This window comes from Sylvia atricapilla, chromosome Z (assembly GCF_009819655.1).
Source record: "Sylvia atricapilla isolate bSylAtr1 chromosome Z, bSylAtr1.pri, whole genome shotgun sequence".
In the NCBI taxonomy this organism is placed as follows: domain Eukaryota; kingdom Metazoa; phylum Chordata; class Aves; order Passeriformes; family Sylviidae; genus Sylvia; species Sylvia atricapilla.
Genome location: NC_089174.1, coordinates 63,236,665 through 63,258,550, shown reverse-complemented (window position 1 = coordinate 63,258,550; position 21,886 = coordinate 63,236,665). Strand labels below are relative to the sequence as shown.

The 21,886-nt window shown below is 36.2% G+C and overlaps 1 protein-coding gene across 5 annotated transcripts in view; it reads left to right on the top strand.

The window, feature by feature from the left end:
• PIK3C3 (phosphatidylinositol 3-kinase catalytic subunit type 3) overlaps positions 1–21,886 on the top strand; it is a 67,007-nt gene that overhangs the window by 1,442 nt on the left and 43,679 nt on the right. For 3 of the 5 annotated variants that reach the window (XM_066339380.1, XM_066339383.1, XM_066339384.1), the window contains exons 2-14: positions 765–953; positions 1,462–1,605; positions 3,972–4,101; positions 5,897–5,983; positions 7,942–8,037; positions 13,920–13,991; positions 14,407–14,496; positions 15,056–15,160; positions 15,627–15,719; positions 15,906–16,091; positions 17,397–17,551; positions 18,772–18,859; positions 20,164–20,231. In XM_066339380.1, coding sequence (XP_066195477.1) covers positions 765–953; positions 1,462–1,605; positions 3,972–4,101; positions 5,897–5,983; positions 7,942–8,037; positions 13,920–13,991; positions 14,407–14,496; positions 15,056–15,160; positions 15,627–15,719; positions 15,906–16,091; positions 17,397–17,551; positions 18,772–18,859; positions 20,164–20,231 — 1,503 coding nt within the window. The remainder of the gene's footprint in view (positions 1–764; positions 954–1,461; positions 1,606–3,971; positions 4,102–5,896; positions 5,984–7,941; positions 8,038–13,919; positions 13,992–14,406; positions 14,497–15,055; positions 15,161–15,626; positions 15,720–15,905; positions 16,092–17,396; positions 17,552–18,771; positions 18,860–20,163; positions 20,232–21,886) is intronic. The other 2 variants (XM_066339382.1, XM_066339381.1) reach the window with 2 other exon arrangements.

The window sequence follows — 21,886 nt, the reverse complement described above, 5'->3', positions numbered from 1 at the left end:
TGTTTTCCTATCACCACCACCTCCTCAATTTTTTTTTCTTTTTGTTTTGTTTTGTTTGTTTTATTCAACTTGTGTGTCCACAGACAGATATCCAATGTACATGGCTGTTTTTGTTGTGGTATAGCTGAAGCCTGAGAAATTCCATCAACTCCTCTTAACAATAACATTGTTCAGAGTGCTGTAAGGATTTAACCAAATTTTATTTGAACGGTATGCTTAAGTGAACTTTATTTTGTTGTGGATTTGAGAGATGATTGACTTCCAAAACCAGTCATACACTTCATAGATCTTAAAAATTAACATTTGCTTACCATAGTTGTTTTGGGGTTTATTTTTCTAAATAGTATTTGGAGCACATGTAATCTGGTGTTTGTTTTGTCTTTTTTAATAATAGCAGCATAAGTCTTCTCAGTTATTGTTGCCCTACTTAGAGTCTGTCTGAGAATACACAGATTGTACTAGAAGAAGTTACCTCCATTTAAGAGACAAACAAGTAATTCTTGCCTTCCCTGCTCTTCCCCCCAGCCCTGCCTAAATCAGTAGAGCAATACATGCCGTGTTTGCTCAGCATTTCACATCCTGAGTTCCTCTCTGGTGTTTGGGTTTCACTACAAGCAACTAATGCAGAGTGAGAATAGCCTCAGACTGTGTAATCTAAATATAAGCTACAGAAATGCAGTAGGATTTCTACTACAGATAGAATAAATTCTGGTTTATTTATGTTTTCTCCTTTTCCTGTTTTCTCCCTGCTCGCTCCCCCATAGAGGAAGTCTGGAAGGGAAAAGAGAACAGAAAAGCTACAAAGCGCTCTTAGAAGATCCGATGCTGAAGTTCTCAGGACTGTACCAAGAGACTTGTTCTGACTTGTATGTAACTTGTCAGGTGTTTGCAGAAGGGAAGCCTCTTGCTCTTCCAGTTAGAACTTCCTACAAGGCATTTAGCACTAGATGGAAGTAAGTGGCTTGCCTTTCATTTCATATTCCTCATAGTGGGGTGTCAGATATTTGTTTCTGTTATTCTGTCAGAAAGGTTTGTTTTCTGTTGTCTTCTTCAAAATGGCTTATGTTTCCCTATATATGTTTCCCTTTCAAGTGTCCCTTTGGTTAGTGTTATCTAGCCCGCACAAACCCGACCTTTTTCTGTAGAGGGGAAGTGATAAAATTGTTATTTCTGTGCTTGTCTTGCTACTTAAGTAACTTCTGGTGCCTGGAGTGATAGATTTTCATGCTGTTCACTGACAGTCTGATCCTTGCTACTCAGTCATCAAGCTAGAATATGTTTTTCTTTTGGCCTGTATACTTCTAGTCATGCTTCAGACAGGTTTTTGAATGATTAAAGCCCACAGGAAAATAGTCCATCTGCCCTAAGAAATTTTTATTCTGAGGAGAATCTGGGTTGTGTAAACTAATAAGAGAGTAACTTGAATTGTGAAGCTTTTTGACTAATAGTGTTTCTCTGCAGCTGGAACGAGTGGCTGAAACTGCCTGTGAAGTATCCAGACTTGCCTCGAAATGCTCAGGTGGCTCTGACCATCTGGGATGTGTATGGACCTGGTAAAGCTGTTCCTGTGGGAGGAACAACGGTCTCGCTCTTCGGAAAATATGGGTATACTTCTTTTTCTTTTCTTTCTCACGCTTTCTTCAGCACATCTGAAGCTCACCTGTGAATAGTAACATAGCACAAGTTATGAGAGATAAGTATTTAAATATTTTCTAAACTAGGTTAACAGTTCCGTGTTTGAAAAATCGGATATGTGGTGATTTGCTCCACTTCCTCCTGACTGTAATTTTGCACTTCCTGCAGTGTTGTATAAAAGGACTCTTCTGTATAACCTTTTTTTTTTGTGATCTACAAGCTTGGATTTTAAGACAGCAAGTGTTGAACTAAATAATTGAAAATTATTTAATTGGCTTGCAGTTAGGCTGTGAATGTACTGTTATTTATAGGGAGTAAAATGTCACTCAGTAAATCAGCAGTTTTCAAAATTGTTATGCTAAGATCCTATGGAATGCATTCAGTTTTGTGGATGGTAAGACTAGGGTTGGAAGAATTACAAGTGTGCCGGAAGGATCTTATCTAAGTGCAGAGGAGACTGAAAACATGGGTTGTGGTCTAAGGAAGATTATGAAGCACAGGTACTTTTTTGCAACTGATTGTTATCACCTACAGAGTGGAAAGCAGCTGCCCAGGAAAACAGAAGAACAGACTTGTAATTTAGAGTGAATCTTAAATTTTGTATGGTCCTGCATTGTGGTGCTCTTGTAAAATGTGCAAACAACATTGACTGCATAAGTGGTTTACAAGTATGCGCATCAGAGAAACTGCTGTAAGCTTTTGCTTTCCTTTACTTATCCTTTCCTTTTCACTCAACTGGAGTGTGTTCTATTCTTTCCAACCAACTTCAGTCAAATTTCTGTCAATACTGGGCATCTGTGTCATTGAGTGTCTAACAAATAGGTGTGATGGAGGAAGTGTTATGTCTAGTCAGGCTGAAAATAGAATGTAGGAACATTTTTCTCATGTGCACATACTGATGGAAATTGGGGAGAAATAGCCTGTTTAGTCTTGCCAGTGGATGAGAAGTAATAAGGTTAAACTGAAGTGCAAGAGAAGATTAGATTATCATTGGGAAAGCTGCTCTGATGATGCTTGAATGCAGAAAGTGACTGTTGAGAGAGGTTGTATCTCTCTTACTGAGGATACTGCTTTAACAAAAAAGAATGACATTGCCTTAAGGCAAAAAAATGAACCTGATCAATTGGACTGTGCCCCAAAGACTGCTAATAGCGGTTAAAGCATTAAAGCACAGTACTTAGAAAAAGATAAAAATTTAAAGATAAAAATAAAAGTAAGTCTTATTTCCAGCATGTAGAACTTGGATGAAGTAGATGGAGAGAAACCAACAAAAAATTTTTGAATTTTGTAGTTTTTAAATTAAAACCCTTGTAGTAGTATGCCACAAATTGATGTGTAAATTCAAGGCCAAATGGTCTTTCTAGTTGTTATTTCTCATTTTTAATGGTTCACTTTTTAAAATATTCCTGTCAGTTGTATTTACCTGAAGTTTTTACAGTTAAGTGAACAGCTCATACTGGCAAAAGTAATGCACTTGATTTCTTAGGACATCTTTTATGGCTGGACCAGCACAAATATGCAAGGTTAGCAGGGTTTTGCAGAGAAAAGATGTGGTCAGTTACCCTGCAAATTTCTGTTCACTTTCAATTATCAATTCAATTTCAAGCATTGATGGAGAAAATGGTGTGTGGAGAGTTGTGGCATTTTTTGCTTGGTGTTTTTTTCGGGTTTTTTGGGGTTTGTTTTGGTTTTTTGTTTTGGTTTTTGGTTTCTGTTTTTGGTTTTTTGTTTGGGTTTTTGTTTGTTTGGTTTTGGTTTTGTTTGGGGGGGGTCTGTGGGTTTGGTTTTTTTGTTTTGTTGGTTTTTGGGGGGGTTTTTTGGGTTTTTTTGGTTTTTTTTGTTTTGGTTTTGTTTCAGTTTGTTTTAATTTGGCAGCTCAGAAGGCTGCTTTATGTTCGTTGACTTTCAAATGCAACCTAGGTAAGTTTTTTAGTTGTTTTTTTTTTTTATACTGGCAGACCTAAGGTTACTGTTATAATTTGCAAGTCAAGAGGAATGTCTTCTGCTTCATTACAAATAAAACTATGAAAGTCGAGTTTTCTTATCAGTTTGTGTTTATACCACCCCACTGACTTTATGAACTACCCATTTTTCTTCCACTTGCTGAATAAGTTGTCTCTGATTTCACCATTTTCTTCTAAACCCCATGTGCCAGTAAAATAAAGGCTGTAGAGAACACAAGGTGCAAGGCACTTTTGCAGTAGAGTTCAATTATGCAATTTTGTAGTTTTGGCAGAGGAAGCCACTTCATTTTCTTGCAGCCATTGCTGAACTTTGATTTCGAACAGCTGTATTATTTTAAATTTACTGAAGCGATTCTGCATTTTTCCCTGCAGTATGTTTCGACAAGGAATGCATGACTTGAAAGTCTGGCCCAATGTAGAAGCTGATGGCTCCGAGCCCACCAAAACTCCTGGGAGAACCAGCAGTACAGTCTCTGAAGATCAAATGAGCCGCTTGGCAAAGGTAATGGAATAGCAAGTAACCTTTAAAATGTATGTAACTAGCATGCACTTCACTTAAGGGAAATGAAGACAGCTTCCTGTGCTGTTTTCTCATGTGAAAGCTCTCTTGCTTTGGTTATTGAGATGTTTCACAGTATTTATACAAAGCAGATCATAGTTAATTGCTTCTGAAGTGTTTTTTTTTTTTTTTTAGAAAACCTTCCAATACACATAGCATTCTGTTGGAGCAACTTAAGATCTAAATTCTTTTATTCTAAAGAATGCAAACATGAATATGCCTTGAGGATGCTTAAAGCCAAAATTCCGTCGGGTTTAATAAAAGCATCTTGTAACAATGACTTGTGGCGACAGTCTTGTTTCTTTCAGAAGCCATCCGTTAGCTTTGAGGCTGTGTGGTGTAGTGTTCAGAAGTGTGTGACATACCTCTACATTAGAAAGAGCTTGAGTAGAATTGCAAAAATTAACTCAAGTTTCATTCATTTACACTCATGAATATATATATAAGTATTTTTGCCTCCAAGCTTTTGATGGCAGCATATATATTCATGCCATCAAAACTACTGGAATTGATCAGCTGTTTTACTGGCTGATCTCTGATTATTCAGGAAAGCTTACCCCGAGCTTTCCAAACTGCTCAGTCCGCTTACTCAGTGAGCTTTCTTCTTTATCTTGGTCTCCCAGGTTTTATGCAGACCTTTGTGGGACTCCCAATGAAAGATAGAACCATCTAGAGATTTATGACAGTGATAAAGTAACTTTCATTTGAGGGACTAAGTTTAATTAGTGCAGTTTGCACCGAATTTATAATGGAAGACTCATTAAAGCCAGTGGTGCCCCATTTCTTGATCACAGCAGAATAAATGCCTGCTGGCCTAAGGAATCTCTGTAGTGAGACACTAAATATCAAGTCTGATTTCCAGTTCTTGACATGGTTAAATGATGGATGCAGTGAGTTTCTGAGAGTATAGACTATCCCTTTCATGTTAGTTCTGATATTCAAACCTTGCCGTTAATTCTCTAGCTCAGCTCTCTCTAGAGTTGCAGTTAATGGCTAATAGAAAGCTAATAACATCACTGCCCCCATTCTTTTCTGAAAGCTGTTTTGAGAGATGCTCATTGCTGACAAAGGCATGTTTTCACTGATATTAGTTGTGGTGGTTTTATAAAACCATTTTACCATCAGATGTTAGGGAAATTAGTACCATTTCTAGGTAGTGTGTCTATGGGAACTTTCACTTGCTATTGCTACAGCAATTTGTAAACATAGGAATAAAACTTGAGCTACTTACTTATCAGGTGACCGAGAGAATGAGCAAGTTTCTCTAAGTCTTCAGTTGATCCAGTTATAGTCCCAATCTGGAAACTGTTTAGGTAATTCTGACTCAAGCAGAATTATTCAGTATAGATAGTTTTTTAAATACTTTATTTTTGTTTGGCTTGGTGAGTTTTACTATATGAAACATAATAATACAAAAACTGGGATGTCTGTTTACGTGACTTTAGTTAAGAATAGGTTCCTGTTATTGCTATGTTAAAAATGGAAAGGTGATGTGCTTGGATAATTATTATGCCCTTTGCTGGGATTGGTATTTTAGATAGTAGACTTGTTTTTATGGCATAGTTCAGCTGTTTACAAGGTATGTACCATGTTACTATGTGTATGCTGTACAAAGTGATGTTTTCTTCAGTTCCTTTATTCTTTTCCTCTGATTTCATATTAGTATCTCTGTTATAACTGTGGTGGTCTTATTCTTGCACTCAATTTAAATGTTATCACTGTGGTTCTTTTCATGCAGCTCACCAAATCACATCGGCAAGGTCACATGGTGAAAGTGGATTGGCTGGACAGACTCACCTTTCGAGAAATAGAGATGATCAATGAAGTAAGTCATTGTACATCAGGTTTGGAATTTTGGGAGGTTGTATCATGCCAATATGAACCTTCATTTGTTTAGGAGACTTAACCTTCACTGGTTGGGTTTTTTTTCTTCAACTGCCAGTGCATATGGTAAAGGAAAAAGTAATTCTTTGGAAGATGTAAGTTGATTTTACTCTAGCAGTAACGAGAATCGCAGAATAGATTGGTTTGGAGGGGATCTTTGAAGGCCATCTAGTCCAACTCTTCTGTAATAAGCACAGATATCTTCAGCTGGATCAGGATGCTCTGATCCATTCAAAGTCAAGGCTGACTTTGAATGTTTTTGGGAGTGAGGTTTCTACCATCTCTCTGGACAGCCTGTGCCAGTGCCTCAGCACTCTCACAGTAAAGTCCTCTTTACTCCTTGTCTAAACCTCTCCAGCTCTCCAGCACTGGAAGGGGCCTCTAAAGGCCCTGGAGCCTCCTCTTCTCTGAGCTAAACAAACCCAGTTCTCCAGCCTGTCTCCAGAGCAGAGGTAGTCCAGCACTTGGGACATCCTCCTGGACTCCTTCCATCAGGACCACATCTGTTTTGTGTTGAGGTCCCAGAGGTGGATGCAGCTCTGCAGGTGGGGGTCTCACAGCACAGAAGGGCAGAGGCCCCTCCCGTGACCTGCTGCCCACCCTGCTGAGGAGTATCTCAACACAGAATTGGTTTTGGGGCGGCCACTGCACTTTCCAGGTTATGTCCAGTGTTTCATCCACCGTGGTACACAGCTGTGTAAGACTTTATTAATAATTTGGAACAGCTTGGAACAAACACGGTTAAGCATTAATAACTTAGCTCTAGGATTTAGATTTTGATGGAATACCTTTTAGACATTTGGGCTGTTCCTTGGCTTCAGACCTGTTCAACTTTATTTTTTTAAAGTTGGGTGCTGAGAAAAGACATTTGTAAGTTTTGAGCGAGTATTTTTAAAAAAGAGAATAATCTGGTAATTTAATGCCTAAATGAGATTTTAACCCTCGCTGAGGAAAATCAGCTCAAACTGTTTAATTTGTTATACATGTCTTGCACCAAAGAACTCTGTTTTTTCCTGTGCCCTGAGATTTTTCTTGTCTAATTGGAAACTAAAGCTTTGAAGGTCAGATTATTTTTTTAATTAAAATCCGTATTTTTATAAGCCTCTAGAAATATTTTGATGTTTTTTAGAAATTAGCCTATCATCTTCTTTATCCTCTTTTTTTTCTTTAATTTTTTCCTCTTCATTGACACTGAAAGTGCAATGACATAAAAGTTTCTAGACCCGTGCTTTTAACAGAGAACCACTTTGTTTGTGGTGGAAAGTTAAGCCATTTTGAATGCATTAAATGAACTGAAATTACTTGTTAAGACTTCTTTCTTGTTTCCCACCCAGATTTTAAAGTTCTCAGCACTTTTTTTCTAGGTAAAGCATTTAAAAATTGCATACATGAGCAAGTCTTCCATGGAGGATGAATAAGCTGCAAATCTAATCTTGTATTCCAAGTTATTTTGTCTCTTTTATGGTGTTAGTTTAAAGAAATGATTTGTTTTTTCTGTATCTTTTGTTTTTTTGATTTGATATGCATAATTATAGGTAATTAGAAAAAAAAGCAAACATCAACTACCCGAAGATCATTTTGCATTGCATCATCTGCTTATTTTGCATTGCATTTTTTTATACATTTATCCCAGAGCTGGAAGCTGCTGATGAAAACAGGTTTTCATCTGTTAAGTTTGAATGTGTATTATGAAGTGGGAATGTGAGGTAGTAAGAATGTCAGGAAGGAGGTGATATAGTCTAAAGTAGTTCTATTAAATGATTAACTAAATAATTGTTGCAACAGCTGATAACTTAATCAGTTACAGCACAAAGGAAGTAGGGTAATTGCTGTACTGAGAATGCTGAAGACTGATGCCCTGCAATAAATGATACACATCTGTGCTGACTCTTTCCTCAGAGGGAAAAACGAAGCTCCAATTTTATGTACCTGATGATTGAATTCCGTTGCGTCAAGTGCGATGATAAAGAATATGGAATAGTTTACTACGAAAAGGTACGTGCCCTGCAGGCTTTATGGTTGTCTTTAAAAAACAGCATATGCACCTAAAATGAATGGGTTTTTCTGCTGAGATGAAATATTCTGCAGCAGTAGAGCAGCAGACAGCTGTCTGTGGAAACTGTTAATGTACATATAAATCAAATAGTATAGATGCAACAAGATTGCAGATGTCAGTCATTTGTGCAATAGAGTTCAAGATTACAGAATTTAACAAGTGTGAGTGATTAAAAATTTTCTGATTTATAGTTTCTTGAGTCATCCAGCAGTGCTTTGCAAGTAGCTGTATGTAAAATTATGACATAGACCTGGAGGAAATGTACCTGTATTGAGTGGTAACTTTATATAAGATGAGTTATTAAAACTTTGCACTGAGCTCTGCTGATGAACATTTTCTGTAAAATAAACAGATTTAGAAGTTTAGTCTTCCGTACTGAAAATGCTGTAGAGTAATTAAGTAGAATACTTCTGGATTGGAATGTCTTGCATCTTTTTGTGCTGTTTATGGAACAGATCTGCAAAGCAACGCCTTCATATTTTTCTAAAGTTAAAATTTAATGAGATGAAGGATTAACAGTGAGCTTGACAGACATCATCTGGTATTGGAAGGCATTATCACTCTTAAGGTCCTATATATTGTGGAAAGACCCAGAGAGATGGAAAAAGCAATGTATGTATAATCTGGTTTCAAATAAAATTGTTTCTTAGATTTTTCATAGTGTTTAGATTCATAAGCAGTCAGAAAGTTACTGAATAATGTAGCATTACTGGAAAGAGAAAGAAGGTAGAAGAAGAAACTGGAGTGCTCTTGAGACCAGAGGCACTAACTTTAAGCAACACTTATTCTGAGAATTTTAAAAAGCTTAGTTCAGTAAACAAGATGTTAACATCATGGAAAAGGGATTGCAAGTATTTCTGTGTAACTGACTATTACTGGTTGACCTGGACAAAGAGAACTGTGATCTACCTAGAAATTCTTGAATAAGTCAGTGAAAAAATAGAGTAATAAATAGCAAAAAGCAGAATTAAAAAAAAAAAAAAAAAAAAAAAAAAGAGAGAGAGAGAGAAAACAGAATCTGCTTCAACTATTTGATATATTGCAAGTTAAGACTTGGGATTTACTGGCTTTCAGGATTGTTTTGTGAGGGTACTGTTTGGTTGGAGCTTTTTTGTGGGTTTAGTGGGTGGAGACAGTTGATTTTCTTTTTGTGACTTTGTTTTTCTTTTACTTTAGTTTCTTGGTGAACCTTGGTAATATGGGTAAAAGTGTGTCATAGGCAGCTGTATCTAAGTTAGCTGTTTAGCATTTCTTTTTGAGGACTGTAGTTGACAGTGAGACCTCTCCACACATTTCAAATAATTTTGGCTTTAGGACAGCTTTTTTCAGAGCGTTTCTGTACTTATCCTAGAAACAGCAATTGTAGAGGACTATGTGCTGTTGCAGAACTTTTTGTATTACAAATCGTAATGAAACCTACAATGTGTCAGATTTCACCATGAATAAAATAAAGTTAGTTACTTCTGTGGAAATAAAGGAAATACTTTATTGGATTATATGTATGGAGAGCATAACAGAATATGATCAAAGCACTGAAGCTTTTACTAACAGCTAGCTCTTCACATGAGAATATGCTATACCTTTCACAGGTGCAAGATATATGAGCATGTGGCTTTGTGTCCTCTTGGCTCTTTTCTTCTTATAAATGAACATGGCATTCCTAAAAATGACTTTTCTCCCATACCTCAAGCAACCTGCCATTATAGATAAATTGTTCCTGATTTACACACCTGGCTTTTTTTTTTTCCATCACTGTGGTTTTATAGATGTCCACGACGCAGGAAAGATTCAGACTCTGAGCATGCATCTTTCTTTTAACAGATGTTTCTGAAGCATATTAAAAGTACATGGAACAGGATAGCTATGAATTGACTGCTCTTGCAGAAGTGAAGTAATTGAAAGTAATTGAATGTGTAATAGTACATATTAGAGCTATAACTAACTGCAGTTTTAGGGATTTATTGTTACAAAGTAGCTTTCCAACAAGTTCTTGACCCTTTTCTGACAGGAGTAGGAAATGGTACATAAATTAGTGGCCGTTTTCTCAGTTTTGTCATGCTTCCATTTACGGTCTGCAGTCTATGTATCGGGCATCGCCAATCCAGTGCACTGAGCATAATGAAAGAAGGTTCTGTTGTCACCTGCCTGTGACCAATAGTCAAAGTGGAGATTACTTGTCACAGTTTTGTTGCTATATTTGTTTTCAAGTGTTTAGGAAAAGCTAGCCTGTTAAACAGCGACTGATAGGATTTGAGGTTCTTTGACTCGACATTCAGTTAAAAAGAAGTGAGGTGGCAGTGTCTCTTGCCATGTTCTGTGCTGACTTCATTTAAATACAGTATTCAAGATGTGAGGGATAGGGTCTGCTAGTAATGACAGCATCACTTTTGGTTCTCCATTTAGACAGAAATTCTGTGTGACTTACCAAGTACAAATAACTCCAGCATTTATCACTAATGTATTTTTTGCAGGTTTCAAGTGAAACATGTCTTTGAGTAAATGATTGCACTGCTGCATCCAGCTTATTAAAAATGATAAATAAATTTGATTATCAGAGACCTTACCATGGGCTTAAAGAAAGAAGTGGTGTCTTCATCACTGGTTGTCTGTCCATTTTTGTTTTGTTTTGTTTTGTTTTGTTTTGTTTTGTTTTGTTTTGTTTGGGGCGGGGGGGAGATGTTGGTTCTCCTTTGTGTTACTTTAAATGGTGTTTTGGTTAAAGAATAAGGTAAATAGAACCTCCTTACTTATGCTCTGAAACTGATTTTCAGGCAAGTACACAGCAATGTTGCTGGTTTGGAAAATTCTGTAAATTTTGTGGACTGTCTTAAATGGACTCTAATATTTGTATAAAGTCACACACACTGACCTTATTGTAGTAAAATATCTGTAGAGCTCTGTAATACAGCAGTTTAAGAAAGCATTGCAGCCAAGACGAGCAGAAGCACTGAGGGAGGAGGCTGCTGAAGGCCCAGTGTCTGCACCATGTTCTTGTGATCTGGTCTGTCTTTCATCACAGCCATGTGATCGCAACTGGCAGTTAGAGGATGCCAGGGATTTTGGAGATTTCCACAGCATGAACTAAAGCTGTCTACGTGGGCATGACCAGGAAAGACTTGAAAAGGATGCATTTGGTCAAATTCAAGTACAAATGTAGGCCCTGGTTTGGTTTACTAGATTTGTATAGTTAGGGTTGTGGTGCTGCACATGTTGCTTTCAAGGTATAATGGAGACTTACAGAAGGGTAGTTAAGCAGCTGACATCCTTCACAGGACAGCTAGTGTCATTGTGCCTTCTTGAGTATTTCATTAAACAGTCTATTGCAAAACGTTCACTCCTGACACCATAACTTGCCTCACAAATGCTTGGAAAAACTTGATTCCATGGCAAGTTTTTGTTGAGCTTAAGGCTTTATTCTGTCATGCAGTGAAACACTGGGAATGGTTTTCCTGGTGCTTGAACTGAATAGCTAGAACTTGTCAGCTTCAATCTACAGCATGATCTGACTGCATTCAAAGACTTTAAAATAAAGAGTCATATCATGATTCTTCTGAAATGTGTCATAGAGAGTTGCCAGCAATGAGTGTACAAATCATTATTCTAACATTAGTCTTGGAAAAAACCCTCAACCTTCATTTTGACATGACACACTGGAAGGCGCTGCCTGTTTTTTTTGGTTTTTGTTGTGGTGGGGTTTTTTTTGTTTGTTTGTTTTTTAAGTTTTTTTAAGTTTTTTTTAAGTTTTGTAAGTAAGCGAACTTTAGACAATGGTGCTTTTGTCATTCTCATCCGAATAAGTTTTAAATTTCTAGTATCTGTCACAGACTTCCAGCTGGGGGGTAAGTCCTCCACTTTCAGCAGTCTGAAACCTTTCCTTTTCCAGTTAATATATCTGATTTTTTTTTTTTTCACTGAGGGAAAGATACAGCAATGTGTTTTACTGCTTCTTATCGCTAGAGAATCCTCACGGGATGTGGATACTGTAAAGAGTTTGAATGCTTGTTAATAGCAAGTTAGTAGCTTGTTGCTACTGAATCCCCTCCTGTGTCAAGTTTTTCTTACAGGGTTTTCATGTGGAGGTTCTAAACAGTGGAAACTTGTCACTGGGACATTGGAATCCTCAGTTTTTATAAAGGAAAAGTCAGATTGAAGCCTTATAGTTTAGAATTGGAAGATAGAGTATTGGTAGATAGATAAATCGGTCTGTCATCAGATATGTTTATGAAAAGAAAAGATTTCTCCCACGTGCAACGATTTCATTGCTTTTTTTATACAATTTGACTCTATGAAACTTCTGTGACATGATCTGAGCATTCTGCCTGGTGAGATGGCAGAGGCTTAGTACAATGTGATTGCTGATCTGTCACTGTGACTCCAGCCCTGTTCAGTCTACTGTTAGTGATGCAAATTATTTTGTTATTATGGAAATATTTTGATGCTGTTATTTCTGTGCAGTGAGGTCAGAGCTAAGTTCATTATTTAGTCAGTATGCTTTTAGAGCAGAGATACTGTAAGCAAATGTCATCTGTGCTTCTGCAATGTTTGCATGCATGCTTTCTTTAAAAGACTAATGAGAAGAGCAACCAGCTTATGTTCTGGAACCATCACAGGCAGACTGCATGTTTATTTCCCTTAACTAGGAAGAGTATGTGTGTTCTTACTGCTTTGACTTCTGTTAAAATGGTTACTTCAGAAAGGCATAGGACACTAATAAATGCAATCAAAAGTATATTTCTGAAGAAGCATTTTGATAATAAGAGACATTTTACTGTAGCCAGCAACATGAAATTTACATAATAGGAAAAAAGGGGTTTCTCCTGGGAGGCTAATGGCAATTTTAACTCATGTATCTTGTTAGTGACGAATGATTCTCCTCCTTGAAACAACACCTCCTTTGAAAGTTACCTCTGAAAAGTATAAAAGTAAAGCTATCTCAAAGGGCACATGTGATTGGAAAATTAGGAATAAAAAGAGGGTGGGGCAGAAAGAAACCTGAGCAAGTTGCCTCAAAACTTAGTTACTCAGAAAAATGTTGGTATGTCAAAAAAAATTTATTCTGATCTCAAAATTACAGCAAAATAATTGAAAACAGACTAAGTATAAATAAAGCAGAGCACATATTATGCTGAGCTTGTTTTGTTCTGAGTTTCACTGTTTTATTCTCTATTTTAAATTAATGCCCTTTCATAGCTTTTATTAATGCTTAGATACCCTCCAGGGATCATGAAGCACAAGACCACACTGCTGTGTGTCTGGAAGACAGAGTTGCAACTCTGTAATGTTGTAGCAGGCTTTTAATTTTTTTCTTTTTCTTGTGTCTGGTTCAAACATGAATCTTTTAGCTTCTCCCTTCCTTATGTAGGCAGCACACATTAGACTCTAACCATGTAAAATCTCTGATAGATAGGGTTACTTATATCTTTCTGTATTTGTCTGTTTTGAACTTTTAGGAGGTATTTTCTGCAGCCTGGTGGTTTTTTTTCTAGAAAACTGTTTGGGTTTGGTGAAAATACAGGGCCTGGTTTTGTTTATCTTCATGTTTCCAGATGACACGTGATGATAGTGGCAAATTTCTCCACTCACCTGTGTGTCAGCATAGTAGTGAGATGTCAGGCTGTATCTCCTCTAGTGAACATAGTTTTTCATCTGGGAAAAAGACAAATAAGAAAAATAATCTATTTATTATTTTATTTTTTCCCCTTAAAACTGTCAGCAGTTGAATCATTCTTCTGCTGGAGTGGAGTTCACAATGCATTAATAGGATATATTTTCTTGCTAAAACTTGAGATGTTTAATATGCCTTCAACTTTTTGTCATTCAGGATGGTGATGAGTCATCTCCAATTTTAACAAGTCCTGAAATTGTTAAGATTCCAGATCCCCAGATGTCTATGGTAAGCATGCTCTATGTTATGCCAGCTGTATTGCTCTTATTGTTGAACTTTTCATAAATGTAGATGAAAGTTTGCCATCTTTAATATTTTAAAATTCTGGTAGAAAGATATATTTAACAAGTTGAGAAATATCAGTGGGTTTGATTTTTTTTCTATTTCTGCTGCTGCTAGATTGAAATACAAGGATTTATTTAATGCTTATGTTCACCTCCTCCTTTCCATGCCTAATGTGCTTGTTTCTGAGGTGTAAGAAAGCAGACAAGGGGATTGTTGGCAAAAGCAGTCAGAGGGTGGGAAGATAAGAGGGAGCTGAAGAAGAGGAATGTAGAATTTAGACTGGTGCAGTAATTCTTGGTCACTTCCTCTGTTAAAATATTTTCTCCCTACACTCTCTTGTATGTTGTCTTCCATGTAGACAGTGCCTAAGTACAGTTCTAGAAAAGATTTCCATTATTATGGATGCCAATTCAGTGGGACTGGTATTGGCAGCTTTGGGAACCTTAATGTAAGTGGGCTTGTACTGGCAACACTGTTTGAGCACCGTGTAATCTAACACTGCAATAGCAAGTCTGACAATGCTGGAAACTGCCTTGGCTGCTGAAAACTTGTTGGCACTGTGGCTCCTACTGTTGCTAACATGGTATTAACAGTGGGACAGGTTTTTAGATGTTTTTTCTTGCATACAAAGCTTTATGCAGCAAACATCATCCTTAAGAAAGTGTTTATGAAGTGCCTAGCACGTTTGAGTGCTGTCAATCATGGATGTGTTGACTGAAATGCTTACATTTTGCAGCAATTCACTGAAAGTCAAGGTAGGGTTTGCTAAGTCATAAACTGAAACAGACCCTCAAAACTCCCAACAACCCTCCACATATTATTAAAGGAGACTTTTTTGTAAAATAAGGAAACAAAAAAAGCCAGAAGATGCTATACTTTCAGATTTGAATTTTCATTGCCATGCATTTTTCAAGAGACTGGTGAGTCTTTGCAGAATGGTTTTGTTTCAATAGTAATTTTCTCTGAAATTTAGTATTCATAAATACTGACTTACCCTCTGCATTTAGGAGAACTTAGTAGAAAGTAAACATCACAAACTTGCTCGAAGTTTAAGAAGTGGACCTTCTGATCATGACCTGAAGCCAAACGCAACTACACGAGACCAGCTTAATGTAAGTCAGTCATATGATGTTTAAGTTCAATTTTATTAGGTAGGTTGCTAATAATATATGGTGATAGTTTAAGAAACATACAGTTAATTTCAGTTTATAGAAAATCATGAATGAAATATTTCAGAGTGCTCAGTTAGAAGGGCCCAACTCAGAAAGGAACACAAGGTGCTTGTTCAGGTTTTTTTGAACCATTTAGGGAAGTTAAGAATGTGTATTTTTTGCATGCCATGTAGGTGTGAATGGTACACTTAAAACAACTGTGTTTGCCTGCACTGTCAATTCAAGCAAGCATGTAACTGAGGAGCATCACCATGATGCCACAGCTTTGTGTTGTTGGAAAGCTGTTTTTTTTTCTCTAGCTATTTCTGTTTTGTCAGTGTTGTGCTTTCTCGCAGTATACTTTGTTAACTTGTTGATTATGCCTGTTTACCTTTTTAAACTCACTTCTTGACTGTGTATCAAATAGATCATAGTGAGTTATCCACCAACAAAGCAACTAACGTATGAGGAACAGGATTTGGTGTGGAAATTTCGATATTACCTTACTCATCAGGAGAAGGTAAGTTCAGTTGTTGAATAGTTTGGACCGGAAGGGACTTTGTTACTTACATCAGTAAGCTTTTCCATATCTATGCTTATGTAAATATAATCTGAATCTAGTTCTACCTTTGTGTGAGACATTAATTTTTTAAATAATTTCTTTTGGCTAGCTTTTTACTGATGAATTGTCCAATCTCCTATTTAGGCCTTGACAAAGTTCCTGAAGTGTGTCAACTGGGATCTACCACAAGAGGCAAAGCAGGCGCTGGAGCTGCTGGGCAGATGGAAGCCCATGGATGTGGAAGACTCTCTGGAACTTCTGTCATCTCACTTCACCAACCCAACGGTGCGGCGCTATGCTGTCGCCAGGCTTCAGCAGGCTGATGATGAGGTATTCACTGGTCTGTGGATACATGGAAAAGTCAGCTGATCTCAGGATTTTTACTCTCATTGAGTCCTTGAAACTTTTTCTACTTTTTGCAACATTTTAGTGAATATTGGTAAAAGAAAACAAAATATAATTCACTGTGTTGCTATTTATTGTAAGGTTTTTGGGGAGCAGTCTTCACATTATTAAGTGTCACATACTGATAATTGTCTTAGCCAATAGTAGCTGGTTTTGTTAAACAAAGAAAAACAGCCGTATACTCTCACCGAAAACCAGTGATCAGTTTTGAGTGTTAACCTGCAGAAGTGCTCTGAACTTAAATAGTCAATGGAAGGATTTTCAGCAAATTTATCTGGTGAATTGAGGCAGTATATCATAATACTCTTTTGCTAAAGAAAATTAGTAGAAAATTATCTGTGGAAATGAAGTCTTTCTTATTTTATACTGATTAGAATGTGATGAGCTGTGGTTATGAATAGATCTCACTTAATGTGTAAATAGTGTGTAAATATCAGTTATTTATATATTTTATTTTGAGAGTTAAAAAACCCCAAACAAACCCAGGTTTGAATGTATTATCATAACTCTTGAATCTTTGGCAATCAATAGAATTTAAAATAGGGAACATAAATATATAATATTTTTTCTAGCCTACTTCAGTAGCCTAGGTCATACTTCTTTGACATTAAAAATGTATCTTTTGCAAAGTACTGGAAGGTAACTAAATAGAAAGTTGAACAGTAAAGGCAAGTTGATTTTAAACAGTGAGGTTAAAATTCTGTTCTTCAATGTAAAACAGATTAGATACATGTTTTTTCTTTTAGATTTCCAGCTACCCAAAGAATAAAAAAAGTCCATAAGAGAAGAGAGAATCTCCATTCTTGATACCATAGTCCAGATTTTATGCTTGAATTTTCAGTTTTCTTCCTGTGAGACAGAAATTGAAAGCTTTATTCTGGATGCTGGAAGCAATTAGGGCAGCTTCACTGAAGAGAATTATAAAGTAGTAATTTGCACTTGAATATTCACTAAATTAGAATTTACTGTGTTTGAGTAACAATGAATAGTATAATCAGTATTCAGTACCTTTTGGGAGTCAAACTGCATCCAACACCAGTGTTGCTGTGGTATATTGCTTGTTCAGGGAGACCTCAGTTTCTGAGGTTCTCAGTTCTGTGTTGTTAGATAGAGGTCACTAAATCCTGACTAAGTTTATCTGTAAATTAGAATTGTGTAAACAGTAAAAGTTCTAGTTTGCTTTGACTGACACCCTTGTTTGACTTGGATTTTTTTTTTTTTCTCCATAAGGATTTGCTGATGTACCTACTACAGTTAGTCCAAGCACTGAAATACGAAAACTTTGATGACATAAAGAATGGCCTGGAGCCTAGCAAGAGGGACAGTCAAGGTTCCATGTCAGAAACTATGACAACATCTGGATCTAATGCTCCAGAAATAGACAGGTAAGATTTTGAGCAGAAAGGCAGAAACATGCAAATTCTAAGCCATTAATTTTTTTTCTCTTTGTAGGGGAGCATTGCATATTCAACATGTTATTTTATAATCTGAACATTTAAAAAAATTCCAAGAATAAAACAAACCAAACAAATCATGAACAGTTAGGAAATGTGTTTCCTGATTACACATAGTTTACAGAGCAGACAATGTTAAAGTTGTGTCCTTTGATCTTACTGCACAAAAGAAAAGTTCTGTAGTGTAGAGCAGAAAAACACTGCCATTGCTTCCTTCTGTATTTGCAAAAGTTGTCTTCACTGAAGTTATATGAGGTTCAACTTCCTGTTTTCATCAGAGAGTGTGGATCTAAAGTCTGATCAATTTGAAATGGAAAGAAATTTCATCCTGCTTCTGCAAAAGACGGTGCAGGGGAAGACTTCTGAAAGCATACTTCTTATACTAGCAGAAATCCAAAGAAAGTCTGAGGTAGCTAATAAAGTATTCAGCAAAGTGCAAACGACCTTAGTAACCAAACTCTTCTGTGAATGTTTTTACAGATTTTCAGGATTTTCAGTTTTAAGCTTCTAATGACTTGTAGCACGAAGGGTGTACTTTCTGTGTTACTGTTCTACAGCTTTTCATTGATCTTTCTGCAAAGCTGTAAAAGTGGGTGTGATGGGTGGAATGGTGTATTTTGAGGCTGCTATGATACTTAGATCTTAGGAGAGCTATTTAGTTACTTCATTTCAGGTAAGTTTACCATCTGAAAACTTCGCCTTTTGAATAAGCGTTTGTCTACTCTGTTGTGTGTAGTTGCATTCCAAAGACTAGTGCTTACAGGTGTTGTATATTGGCAGTTTTATCTTAGAACATTTGAGAAAGCTCCTGAAAATGCAGATTTCTCTAATTCTTGTCTATGTCTGCTTATTTTATATGGAAGATGTAATAAAATGCAAAGTTTGTTTAAGTCAATGTCCTTCACAGGCATAAACTGTATAGCTCTTCAGGCACAGATTTTTGCTGTTTTCAGGAACTGCAGCTGTCAAAGTTGCTGTTCATGCAGTTGTTTTGAAACAGTGTTGGGATGCTACCTTCAAAGATACTTCTCTTCCAGTTTTCTGAATATATTAAACTGTGGAAGTGAAATTCATTGTGATTTCCCTGTATGCTCCCTGGCCCCTAAGCAAGAACTTCGAATCATGCCAATTACGTGCTTTCCTTTCTGCAGTTCCCAGATTATGAGTCCTGTTCCACCTGTTTCCTCTCCACCTCTTACTTCTAAGACAAAAGAGCTTGCAGAAAATGAAAACCTTGATGTAAGTCACACAATTTACTTTGTATTTATTGTACTTTTCCAGTGACATAGTACTGTTTCTTGCTATTGTTTGTGAATATTTGGATCCTTTGGGTGTATCTTACTGAATATTTAAAGTGCCCAAAGAATATAGATTTAAAATAACTGCTAAGAAAATAGCAAGAGCTTGACTGAGGTTTTTTTTACAAGGTGTCTATTTATGTACATGATCATGGTATCCAAAACTGAGGGACTGGAAATTGAATTATTCGTGAAATTAAAGTACTCTTCTGTAAAGGAGAAGAAAATTGTTATGTGGTAGCAAAGGCTATCACATATTGATTAGATACTGACAACTATATATGTGTTCGAGGTGTTCTAAAACAGTCTTTTAAGAGAAATAGTTATCCAAATATTTCAGTCTCTGCAAGCTGTTCTTTCTGTAGCCGTATTCTTTGGCACATCATCTTTTTTGAACCTAAGTAAGACACTGTGTTGATTTACTTCTGCCAAGGGCTATATTCAGTTTATGGCAGAAGTAGACAAGTAATAGGAATGGGATTGGAGGAGGGGAAGGATAGAAGATAAAGACATTTTGAAGGAATCTGATTTTAATCTGATATGTGGATTAATTGGTCTTTGAACTAAAGATCCTTGTTGCAAATTGTCCTATTTGAATCTTAATACTGCACAGAAAATAAGCCTCAAATTGAGCATATCAGTAAAGATACACAGATTTCTTGCTATTAAACCTGAAAGCAGCAGCTAAATCCTATGTAGCCCATGCAAATTTTTTCTTGAAAAGTAGAACGTCTTCAAGACATTAGCTCTGGGTACAAAATGGAGTGGGAAATCTCTTTGGGGGTTGAATGTTATGGCATTTACAGCAAGATATAAATCCATAGGAGGAAAGAGTAACATAATATAAATAGAAATTATATTAAAAATTTATTTTTGGAGAACATCATGTGCTTTTTATATGTTGGTAAATATATTACTAGAGTAGCAGACCTTTCACTTTTTGTGGTGTTGCTGGATTTAAAGGAATATTTAAATTAATCTGATTTAAATATTAGATTGGATTCAGATTGTAGAAAGGAATGTATCTCTCACAACTCCTATATTTAATTGATGTTTTTCCTTAACTTTGCCTCTATCTCAGATGCTTAGATTTCTTTGTAACTTTATTGTTGGTTGGTTTGTTTGTTTGTTTATTTGGTTTTTGGTTTGTTTTGTTTGTTGTTGTTGTTTGTTTTTTTTTGTTTGGGTTTTGTTTTTTGGTGTTTTTGTTTTTGTTTTTGTTTTCTCTTCCTGAATCCCTTCCAGCAAGACCTTTGCACTTTCTTGATATCACGGGCATGCAAGAACTCCACATTGGCAAACTACTTGTACTGGTATGTTAGAAACTGTTTATTTATACTGTATCAACATGTAATTGAAATCAAAGCTATGATTCCCAGCAGGATGCTCACCAAAAGATGACCTGTCTTGAGAGCTTCAGAATCTCAGTTTTTCTCTGAGTAAAGTAGTAGATTTTAAAACAATATGCATTTGAACATAGTAATTCATAAACGGAGGCTTATAAAATGCAGAAATGTGCTTTTAATGTTAGACAAAAGAAGATGATGTCTAGGACATTAGGTATAGTGTCACAAAAAGCAGCCTAACTATGTTAAAAGTTGTCATTCAAGTTATTTATGGCATTGGAGAGGAGATTTAAGATTTGCTCTGCTTTGCTGTCTGTGTGGTTGTAATTTTTGTGCTTATAATGTTTTACAGTGTTGGCTGGAATATTGAAGTTACTCACTTAATCAAAGGTGTATGTTATTAAGATTCATAAAGCAGTATTTTTTGATGTAACCTAATTTTAGTTGTATTCTACTTATGGTTATGAGCACCAACAAAATGTCATTGCAGATATGTGTGTTCTTAAGGGGGAACTTTAGTTATAAATATTAGTTCATCTATACCTTAGAGAGATAGGATTGCTTAGCTTAGGATCTTGTCTCAGTTCAGTGGCTTAAGAGTAAAATTAGATGCCTAAAATAATTATCTGCAAGCTTTCTGAACAAGCATTTCCAGGTAGGAATTTTCTCACTTGAAGCAAGCTGAGATGAGTAGAGCTGTGTGAAAGTGTGTATGTATTGTGTGTATTAATATACAAACATCTGCATACTCTCAACACTCACAGCTATTTACTTGTATATATACGCGTATTTTAAAAGCAAGACCTTAGGGGCCTTTTACATGGCTAAACCTAAGTCATATGATTCTCATTTGTAACCTTTGTAGCTTCATCAAATAACTGAAAATACTAATGTATATGATCATATTTTAGTGTGCTGAGCATTAGCCAGAGGTAAGTTGTGAATCGAGAACTAAGTGTGATATGTGATGTAAACTTAGCAAATTTTTTTTAATAAAATTCTTACAAGAAATGTATAAACTATGCTGAGAGATTCCATTTATAACTTCCTAAGTTTTATTGTGTGATTATTTTTAGTAGGTTGAATTTTAAGATACTTAACTGATTGACTTATGCACATTTGCAAGCAGTAATTACTTCTGTTGCAGCAGCCAAAGATAATGATCGGCTTCATTAAAATTTAGTATTAAATGTAAATAATTAAGATAATTGCAGGCTGAATTGGTTTGACTAGAAACCAAGTGCTTGACCTAATCAAATATTCTTCATTAAGATAAGTAGCTTAGCTTATTTTTATCAGGTTGATAGAAACTGTTCTCTTACATTTCAGCAACATCTCAGACACTCTGTCTACAGAAGGTTCAAATGTCCATAACTCTGTGAAGTTTTTGACTTACGACTTACAAAAAATAAATTCAACAAAACAAATAAAAAAGTCCACCCAGCCAAAAACCCTAGTCAGTTTATTCTTTGTTTTCTTTCCAGACATCTTAATTTCTCTTTGACAAAATACAAATGTTGCAGCCACTGTTTGAGCTGACGTAGCCATAAATCCTCATGGCTGCTGATCAATTGTATGTTTCAACTATCCAGACACAGCATGCAGCTGAAATAATCAATGGA